The sequence below is a fragment of the Sceloporus undulatus genome, chromosome 2 (genome assembly GCF_019175285.1).
Source record: "Sceloporus undulatus isolate JIND9_A2432 ecotype Alabama chromosome 2, SceUnd_v1.1, whole genome shotgun sequence".
Classification (NCBI taxonomy): domain Eukaryota; kingdom Metazoa; phylum Chordata; class Lepidosauria; order Squamata; family Phrynosomatidae; genus Sceloporus; species Sceloporus undulatus.
In genome coordinates this window covers 123,717,890-123,728,598 of record NC_056523.1, presented here as the reverse complement: position 1 = coordinate 123,728,598, position 10,709 = coordinate 123,717,890, and the positions used below count along the sequence as shown (strand labels likewise).

Below are 10,709 nucleotides of genomic sequence, written 5' to 3'. Positions count from 1 at the left end.
TCAAATGAAATGAGTAAAAATAATAGCCAAAAAAGAAAATCCAAACAGTGAAAATACAGTCAGGATAGCTATTTATCACCTCCCAGTATCAAAGGCAGTCTGCCTATTAACTGGTGGTGAGCCTGAGCCTGAGATGCACTGCCCTGCTGCTTGCTGGTTTTCTGTGGGCAATTGATTGGCAACCCAGGTTGGGAAAGGGGAAGAAAAGCCCTCTGAAAATGTGGGCAATGGAAAGAGAAATAGGAAGAATAGCTGCATACTGGGCATAACCAATGACCTGATACTAGATGGAGATGTCTTACATCTTTGCTCCAGTTCCCTACTTTCTCCATTGGAAATACTTCAAGAGGGAAGACCAAGAGCATGGTGAAAGAGATGGCTTGCATTCTTTTACATCTTTCCTTGAAATTTTCAAATGAAATGAGTAAAAATAATAGCCAAAAAAGAAAATCCAAACAGTGAAAATACAGTCAGGATGAGCATGGTGAAAGAGATGGCTTGCATTCTTTTACATCTTTCCTTGAAATTTTCAAATGCTGGAAAATCAAGATTTGTATATCTTGGTTAAACTTTACCCTATATGACAGACTGTTATTTGCAAACCATTGCTTTCTGTGTGCAGACAGCAATGAGAACAGTGAAGTGGAGAAGTGGTACTCTTGTTTCTGTTCCCTCATTCCTAGCGTAGCATACCAAGAGAATGCCCAGAACAACCTTCACTGTTTCCAGATCATAATATAGAATTTCTTGGGAGGGGGAGGGAGAGTGAAGGAATGGTTATTTAAAAGGTTAGTCCACAAACATTTTAATAAAATCCCACTGGAACCCCAAATATGGCCAGGGTTTTATTCAGTTTTTATTAACCTTTGGACTCTTTTTTCATTCTCTTGTACATTTGACACTTTTCTAACTACAAAAAGATCATAATACTAATTAAATCAAAGTTAACTAATTGATATAATCTTTTGTAAGAGTTCATGAGATCATTAAGCACCTCTTTACTAATTGCAGCTCTTTGGACTTTTCCCCTTGATATTCTTTAGCTTCATAATGGGCTAAAAGTTTATCAGTTTTATTACCATTTTCAAAGGAGGCTTGGCAAGTGAAGATCAAGTCTTTAGTGGCTTAGAGGGTTTTTTTTAATCGAAAAGGCTAAAAACTTCTTCTCTCCCCCCCAGTCTATCCATTTTTTATGCTGATTCTCTGTTGTTTTTTTACATGAACTTTCATTACTTTTTATTTAATTGCCTGGTTAATCAAGAAGTGATACAAATGATGATGCCTCTCATATGTAACCCCATTCAGTCTATTTATGAAACCTTTAAGTAAAGTTCAATCAAATAATAATTAAGTTGTCAACAAGCAGTTGCAGCTGGCAATTTTGAGGCTCTTCAACCCTCCCAATACCTAGCTGTAAGTCTTTGACAGGTCTATGGGTCCTCCTCTCAGCCATTAATTGCAGCTGGGCATCATGGAAGACGTAAGACCAAAACCTCATATTTCTGCCCTCCACCACTTATTCCACTTTCCTATCCCCAGGGACGTAGGGAAGGGGGGGTTTGGGGGGGTCCGGACCCCCCTCTTCAGGCCCTGGGGGCCTTCAAGCTCCTTCCTCCCCCCTCCTCCCCTCCATCAAAACCACAGAGAACTCGGAGAGGGAAAAGGGGGAAGACAAAACAAAATGCAATGCAAGCTCAGAGAGAGAGAGAGAGAGAGAGAGGGAGGGGGTCCTTGTGATTTCTTTCTCTTTCGTTTCCATCGGAGTCCAGCTTCCACTCCTCTGCCTCCTCCCCCCTCCTCCCTTGTGCTTTTGCCAGAATAAAAGTCTCTTAGGAAGAAGAAGGGAAGGAAGGGAAGGAAGGGAAAAAAGGAAGGAAGAATGATAGGGAGGGAGGGAGAACTGAAGAAAAGAAGGAAAAGAAAGGGAGGAAGAGGAAGGGGAGAAAGGAAGAAAGAAAAAGGAAGGAAGGAAGCTTCTAAAGGGAAATTTAAAAGAAAGAAAAGGTGACTTTTAACTTTCCTTTCAGCAGTTATATCCATATACAATATAGTAAAATAATAATAATAATAATAATAATAATAATAATAATAATAATATCCCTTACCCAAAATGCTGAGGACTAGATGTATTTTGGATTTTGGAGTTTTTCAGAGTTTGGTATATTTATATACGGTATGTCTAATGGGATATAATGGGAGATGGGATCCATGTATATCTCATATGCATCTCACAGACATAGACTGAAGGTAATTTAATACACAATATTTTCAAAATAATGTTGTGCTTCTGTACACTGAGCTTCAGCAAAACCCTAAGACCACTATTCCTTGTATAATTCAATAATTCAGTAATTGATCTAAACCTTCAGGATTCCCAGGTATCCTTGAGTTGGGGTCAGACCAGATGCTCTCAGGGTCAGTTTTGGGTTTTGGAATAATTTAGGTTTCAGAAGTCCAGAGAAAGGAGACTCAGACTCTACTCTGGACATTTCTCCTGAGAATGGACTCAGGTTTTCAAAAACAGTCATTTCTGAGCATGAACAGAGTGGCTGCCGCTCATTGCGTGAGCAGCTGCACTTTGCTTTATCGAGCTGAATTTATCTGATGTAAACACCTTCAGAGGAAGGATTCAGTTTGCATCTGCACTGAAAAAATAATCCAGTTTGATGCCACTTTAACTGCCCTTGGCTCCATGTTGTGAAATGCTGGGATTTGTAATTTGTTGTGGCACCTGACAGATGAATTAACAGGTCCTCAAAACTACAGATCCCAAGATTCCATAGCATGAAGCCATAACGGAAGTTAAAGTGGTGCCATTGAGGTGTCGAGGGTAAATGCTCAACCCTCCTTTTGTGTCTGGGGGGGCTCTTAGCCTCTCAAAATGGTGGCACTTAGTCTTGACCCCCCCTTCCCAAAATCCTGGCTACGTCCCTGCTATCCCTGATCTTTCCCCAAGGTAAGAAGGATTCCTAGGGAATTGTGGGAGAACAGGAAATCAGAGGAGACAGGGTGGAATTGGATTGCCTGAAAGAGTCCTCACTGAAGAGTCCTAATTGACCACTTTAACAGCTTATATTGTTATATGTATTGTTATATTGTTGTGCTGTGCAATGACCTTTGGTCAAAAGCAATAAAATTTGAATTTGAATTTAACAGCTTAGTTGATTTGAAAGACAAGCAAAGTGGTGCATATACAACATCACTTTAAAGCTAGGGTTACAAGGAATGTTTCTGCTGAATATCAGATAGTTGTATTACCAAGAGTCAACATTTTTAGCCTCTTTATTCTAGCTGAAGCAAATGTTCTGGTCGAATGGTTCTTGTCTCTGCTAGACTGGATGATGCTGAGAGAATTGCAGGGAGCTTGCTGGGCTGGTCCTCTCCCAACTGAGGCATTTTGGGCACCTTGGCAACATAGCTGCCACACTCACTTTCTGACACATTGCCAGTCTTCTATCCATGCTTTTTGCAGGGGATGATTGTTGGGACAATCCCTGTGCACTGTAAAGGCTGGGAGGAACTGCATCCCTCATTCTTGCTAAGGGACAACAGCACACTCAGCATTGCATTTGTGGGGAAGTTTAATATCACTTCCAATTTCCCATATCACTTCTGTTTCTGAATGTCTTCAGGAAATGTGATCCATTTGTAATTTATTTAGGGCTGGAGCAGACAGACAAGAAAAAGCATCTGAATCCTGCTTTTTCCAAAAGCGGGTCAAACCTCTACTGTCCACATGGCTCACTCCCAAGGTGGGCTGAATATGCACAGCTCAACTGCACAGCACAATGTTAAGCTGTGCCACTGGGTAGTGGGTATTTTGTTGCCTCCCCACCATACATGCACACTGTTGCACAAAACATACCACTTGCAACCTCCAAGTACCTACCAAGCCCACCCAGATGTCAGCCCATTGCATGACCACCCCTTTGATCAGCCACACAGTCATGTTTGATACTCCAGTACAGGGCATCAGTGCATCAGTGTGCTAGTGACACATTGGCAAAGCACAGTCATGCAACTCATACATGCTCTCCTTCACCCCATGCCCCCTGTTGGACTTTGTGTATATTGTAAATACATTCATTTGAGTTGTCATACCTTCATTTCTTTGCTTTGTTGCAGCCCCGCACTCATGTCGGGGCATTTATATGCAGGCACGAAGATGCATATTTTCCACCTTGAGCTGAACTATCTTTTTGTTCTGATTTTTAGTCCTGGAGTGCAGTTTCAGTCCAGTTTCCAGCCACTTTCAAGGCATGCGTTGTCTAAATGCCTTGACTTCAAATTGGCTGGAAACCACTTTATTTTGCCTGACTGTTTCACCCCTTAAATCCAGAAATGATTTCATTACACAGTGGGCACTTGGCCACTGTGGTTTGGTTGCATGATGCCTCATGGATACAAAAATCCATGGATGTTCAAACCCCATTATATACAACGGTATAGTAAAATCGTGTTCTTTATATAAAATGACAAAATCAAGTTTTGCTTTTTGGGAAAAAGTTGGAACATCTTCAAGCCATGAATGGTTGAATCTATGGATATGGAAGGCTGACTGTACTGTTAAAATCTCTACCAATACTTATTTATCCTTATTTTAAATAAGGTTAAGGCAGAATAGGTGAAAGGATGTAGTTTAGGAGATTATTGCACATGGCTTTTAAACTGCAATGAGACCTGGGGGAAAATGGCTCTCCCGATACTTGTTGCATTACACCACCTCTGGCCTGTAGCTACTGTGTCCTCAACAAAGCAACAACAAAGCAATTCAGCTTTTTCCTTCATTCTAATAGTTGCCCATTTAAAATATATATATTTTGCTATTTTTATAAGTCTCATAAGTCCTATTAGCATCCCTTAAATGTTGCAGTTATAGAACTTTGATCCATTTTAACTGCGATGGCTCCATCCTGTGGAATCTTAATATTTATACTTCACATGGTGTTTAGGATGTCTACAAAAGAGCTCTAGTTGCTCAGACTACAAACCCCAGAATTCTATGGGATGCAGCCTTGACGGTTAAAGTGAAATCAAAGAACTGTAATTGTGTAGCATGAAAGAGACCTAATTCTTTGTTATCCTTAGCTGTCACCTCCAGATGTAGTCAAGTGTGTCAGACCTTTTAAAATAGTTAGATCCATCAAGGGGAGGGCAAATGTGGCAGGTCCAGGGTCCCTTTTTCTGCCCCTGCGACCTTCAGGGGACACATGGACTGCTTTAAAATGATAACAAACTGAAAACTAGAAGTGGCCAGTAGGCCACTTCTCATCTTGAAAAACTGTTTTTAAATAATGTTAAATTTCAGCAGTGGAAAGGGGGCCATAAAATGAATTTCCCCTCTTACAGGCTTTCCGGACAAGTAAATTTATTCTTCTTTGTTAAAGTGGAAGGCAGTAGGAGAAGAGGAGGATTATAGTGCAGGTGGATAAATTGAAGTAAAGGAGCTACAGACCTTAGTTTGTAGGATCTGAGCAGGGCTGTTGATGACAAGGTGTCTGGGAGATCTCTCAATCATAGGATCTGCATAAATTAAAGCTGACTTAATTGATTCTCTCTCTCTCTGGTCAGAAGAAGGGTGATCCAGGGAGTCTGCAAGGATCAAGTTACACAAAAACAGTCTTAGGGACCACATTTGGCCCATCCCTACATTAACATCTTGGCCTCAAGGCTGAGTATGAGGACAACATGGCAAGGAGAAGGGGGAGGCCACTGATGGCTGTATTTTGAAAACACTTATTCTCTTGTCTTTTTTCAAGATTTTGGGATAAAGGAGAGCCACAGATGAGTCATGAGAAGAACTGTGGTATCATACAACCCAATGGGACATGGGCGTCTGCTGTGTGTTCCTTTCACCACCACTGGATTTGTAAAAAAAAGGCTGATCTGCTGAAATCAATGTCTTGGATCTCTTCCTGAGAAAGGATTGTAAACAAACTGTTGTGTTTGCACCCCACCCCTGCAATGCTTTGCTGCTGGCATGTAGCTGGATTTAAGATAATATATGCCATCACTGACCTGAACTTTTTTCACATGTGAACCCAACCACAGCTCATAACAAAACTCATGGGCTGATTGTGTGGCTGGTGGAGCCCTTATTCTTTATATGCAAGCTCAGTGAACATACCCAGCTGCCGCATATTCCCAGGAGATTGCACAGTTGTTCCCATCAACCATGTGGATGGGAGAGAGCACACTCTGCTGAGAGAGACTGGACATAATGCTTAAGCACACCTGATCTTCCATGTAAGCACCAGTGTTAAGAAAAATGTACCTTACTACGTTACAGCCAGTGTGGTGTAGTGATTGAGTGTTGGACCAGAACTCTGGAGATCAGGGTTCAAATCTCCACTCAATATGGAAACTCACCGGATGACCTTAAGCAAGTCACACACTCTTAGCCTCAGAGGAAGGCAAAAGCAAATCCCTCTGAACAAATCTTCACCAAAAAAAAAAAAAAAAAAAAAAAAAAAAAAGTCTGTGATAGGTTCAGTTTAGGATTACCATGAGTTAGAAACAACTTGAAGGCACACAACAACTAGCTTAATTCAGGGCCAATGCAAGTCTTTCCTCCCAGGGGAAATAACAGCTTCAGTGGACCATTGTTTTTTAATGAGGGCAGGATTATGTGAGGAGGGTTTGGAGTGAAAATATCAGCCTTCTTACATAAAACTGGTCCCAGTATTGCTCCACCCCTACCCATCTGCCCCAGCTGCTAGATAAATCAGAAAAATGATATAAGTTAAATGCATGCACACATTTAGCATATTGTCTACTTTGGTTCCCTGATTGGGGAAGAGATAAGTTCAAATTCCAGTTCCCATCCAAACAAGAAAGCCAATAGGGGTTTTTTTTTGGGGGGGGGGTCCTGCAATTCCTGCAAAAGATCATCTGCAATACAATGCAGTATTTTCCTTTTGAGAAGTAAAGTATGTGGGTGCACACACATAAAGCAGGCATAAAAGGAATGGCTGTTTTATCAAAAAGTTTTAGATGGCCAATTGGATGCTTCTAATGTTTCAAACTTCATGCAGCAAGGCAGCAGCTTTGAAGCAATGTATGCAGTTTTGCAATTTATGCTAAAATTTATTCTTGCAATGTAAAAACTGTGTTGGGTTGCCAGAATATATCTTGGTTTTTCTCTCACACAGACAAGGAGAAAAAAAAATGTGGAGAATGAACTAAGCAAGAATTTACACCTCTGTTTCAAACTGCCATTGCTAGACAAAAATAAGCTGACCACTCCAGTGTAATGGCAGGCACTGTATATATTTGAAGCAAGCATATATTTGAACCATTGTGGGGTAGTAGTTTAATTGTTGGATTGGGTCTCTATGGGAGTAGGGTTTGCATCCCTGCTCAGCCATGGAAACCCACTGGCTTGTACATGTCACACACACACTGCCTCAGAGGAACACAATGGCAAACCCCCTTCTGTATAAATGTTGTGAAGAAAATTCAATGATATGGTTGCCATAAGTCAATGTTGACTTGAAGACATGTAGCAGGAAATGTTATGACTTCCTATATGTGGAAAAGTCAGCCAAAGCATCATAGGAAAATATAGAAAAAAAGAGGGAGTGGCTTGAGCTTTATGTTCACAGTTGTTTCAACTCCCAGTGTCCAGTCAGTAGATGCTCTTTTTTAAGGTGATGCAAATAGAAACAGTAATTAGGTTTGAGAAAGAGACAGTGTAAATATTTTAGTTGAGCTAAGCATGCCTATCAATTTTGGCTTCACACAGATAGCAGCAGTACAGTCATATAATATCAGCGGCTGCTGGTGTTTTTAGGGTGAGGAAAAAGCCAATTTACTTTTGAAAACTGTACTGTTGAAGTCTCTGGGAAATCTACAAATCACTTTGATTACCTTATAATCATGTTTTCCCTTTTACTATGTTAATGGGTGTGCATGTGTGTGCTTTTGAACTAATTTCATTCTTAACCATGATTTATAATTTTTCACTGAATCCTTTTTAGTTGTGATCTTTCATTTTATGCTCATTAAAATAATCAGTGCAAAAATCTACAGCTTCCTTTCATTAATGTCTAATATCTTTAAGTTTATGCATCATAAATGAAGTGCAATGAAGTCCTATCCTTATTTATTGAGAGGTAAGCCTGACTGAATTCAGTGGTATTTACTTCTACGTAAGTATGGAAATCGACCTGGCTGGTAGTAAGCACCACCAAACACAGTGGGATTTATATATAAGTAGACACACATGGAATTGTGGTATTAGGAAGATTCTAACACACTTGGCTTACCATCTGTGACAGAACAACTTAGGGTACCTCCCCCAATTTCAGTGCTAAGACCTGCAGAACATGGTACAATAGCAAGATCTCAGTTCCTTATTTTTGTGCTTATTTAGCTGTGTTGGATAAAAATATTAGTCAGCAAGACAGAGAAAGCATATGCATGTCAGTTGTTTCCTTAATTCATGAGTTACATAACCAGGTTCTTCACTCAAAGAATTTAGAAAGAGATGCTTAGGAAAAGCCTAAGATATTTTGTTTTCTCAGCTAGAGCAGCACATGATACTACCCAGGTCAGACTATATAATACCCAATGTTAGTCCAGTTATTTTCGCTTATATGGCAGAAATCTCACAGGTGTCTCCCCCTACCTGTAAATGTACAGTAATAACTAAGTGAAGAAGTAACAATTTGTTGCCCCATTAGTAGCATCAGATTATAAACGGTGCAGTTGCTTCAGGCCCCTCACAATCTAGTAGGCCCAGTGCTGAAGGGAGAAAGCGGTAGTTTGCTTCCCTTCTTCCCACAGTCACTTCCTGAATCTCCTAATGTTTCCGCTGTCATCAACTTTTTGTGCATTACTTGAATAACTGAGTAAAAATGGGATCAGCAGTTAGTCTCGCTGAAACTGCAGAATGGAAAACGGGCTCACACATGCAAGATTTTGAGTTGTTACTGTTTTTCATATGTTGTATTTTATTTATTATTTGATCATGTATTTATTCAGTTCTGTGCCACTACTCATAAAAATAGATCACACATGTGCAGGAAGGGGGGCCTATATTGGAATCTGCTTCAGGGTTCTGGTCACACGAATGTAGCCTTTCCCAAAGAGAAATTCAAAATCTCTCATTTAAGGTGAGTGATCTGCCTAATGGTGGGGCTGGCTATACCATATACTGTACTGACCATTAATAATATTTGCTGAACCATTTCTTAACTACTACTCCCTCTATCTCTTTTTAGTCTTGGGGTGCCGTGCCCCTATTTGGTGGAGAGGTGACCTCATTTAGATACAAAGGCACCAAGGGTAACCTTGCTCTCTTCCAATATGTAGAGGAGATGTATCACTTAAGATGGCTGGAGGCAATAACACATTGTGTTGCTTTCATGGGAATGGACTTTGGTCTTATATTTTAAGTTGAAACATGACATACACCAACTGGCTCAAGGGGGCATTGTTTGGCCCCTGGAGAAGCCTGACACAGTGTTACAACAATGAAACAAGTTGAAGGGGAAAAGCCAGCAGTACAACTATCAGAAACTGTAACAATGCTGCCACCTAGCCACTGTTTTTTTTTAAGCAAAGATACTTAACCCATGTAGTTTGTCTCTCTATCTATATATTTTTATAAAAAACACACATAAAGAGTGCTCAAAAACATCTGAAATGGCAGTAGGTGCTGACGTGCAAAAATGCCAATGGTTATGTTTTGTTCACTGTCATTTATATGCTAAATCTTGTAGTTTGCTACAGAGCTAGTGGGAGAATATTGGTTTTATACAGTCTACTCCAGTCTAGATGTGCCTAGAATGGGCCTCAATTCCCATTGACATTTGGTGTCTGCTCAGAATTTTAGCAAAACCTGTATCTGAAGGAAAATTCACTTTATAACATATCTAGTCTATTTTATTTTTAATGGAGGCGCCACAATTTAGCCAAAGGTAGAATTCTCCAAAGGAAATTTGTCTGAGCTGAGCAAATCTGTTATGTCATATATTGTCATGTCTCTGGGATTACTAACCCCTAGGTTAGTTGCCAACCAGAGATCTCTACATATTTAAATTTCTAAACTTAGAGTGAGACAGAACACCCCCAATTTAATCTGTTCAGGCCTGCTCTGGCTTTGTCATGTATACATTTAAGCTTTACCTTTTTGGGTGCAGGTGAATTAAAGTTGCCATTTTATTACCAAAGATTGGGGGGGGGGGCTGGCAGTGATACTTTAAATGTTGGGGAAATTTTCTTTTGTGAGAGGCTTGCGTAACCTTTGGACAGTTTGCACCAGTGTATACCAGTACCAACTGAGAGGGCTCCAGGTTTTAGGTGAATTAAGAAGGTGTTATTTATTTAGAAAATATACAGAGTACAATCCACACACACAAGATAGCAGTTTACATAGAAACAGCATTCAGAGCTAACCAAAATGGAAATATGGAAATAAGATAGTGGAGTTTTAGGAGTTTGCAGTGATGTTATAATTACTTATGTGAGGAGACGACTTTGGTTCAGACTAGGAGATCCTAGGGTGACACAGAACATACACAGAGTGCAGGTGTGTATGTGGGTGTGTATGTGGGCTTGGTTGTGTTTGTAGAAGTTAGATTTAGAAACCCCATTTCTACCCTAAAACTAGCCCCAGGATTATCTGGCAAGGTAACAAAGGATGAATGACATTTCCCAGTAATCAATAGGATTCTGGACTGGTTGATGGCTTTACCTGTAGATTT

The 10,709-nt window shown here is 40.2% G+C and overlaps 1 protein-coding gene across 1 annotated transcript in view; it reads left to right on the top strand.

Annotated features, from left to right (window-relative positions):
- Nucleotides 1-6,408, top strand: part of LOC121922681 (CD209 antigen-like protein C) — a 37,901-nt gene extending 31,493 nt beyond the window's left edge. Inside the window, exon 7 of the mRNA XM_042452389.1 lies at nt 5,760-6,408. Coding sequence (XP_042308323.1) covers nt 5,760-5,919 — 160 coding nt within the window. The 3' untranslated portion in view covers nt 5,920-6,408. The remainder of the gene's footprint in view (nt 1-5,759) is intronic.
- Nucleotides 6,409-10,709: the final 4,301 nt, after the last annotated feature.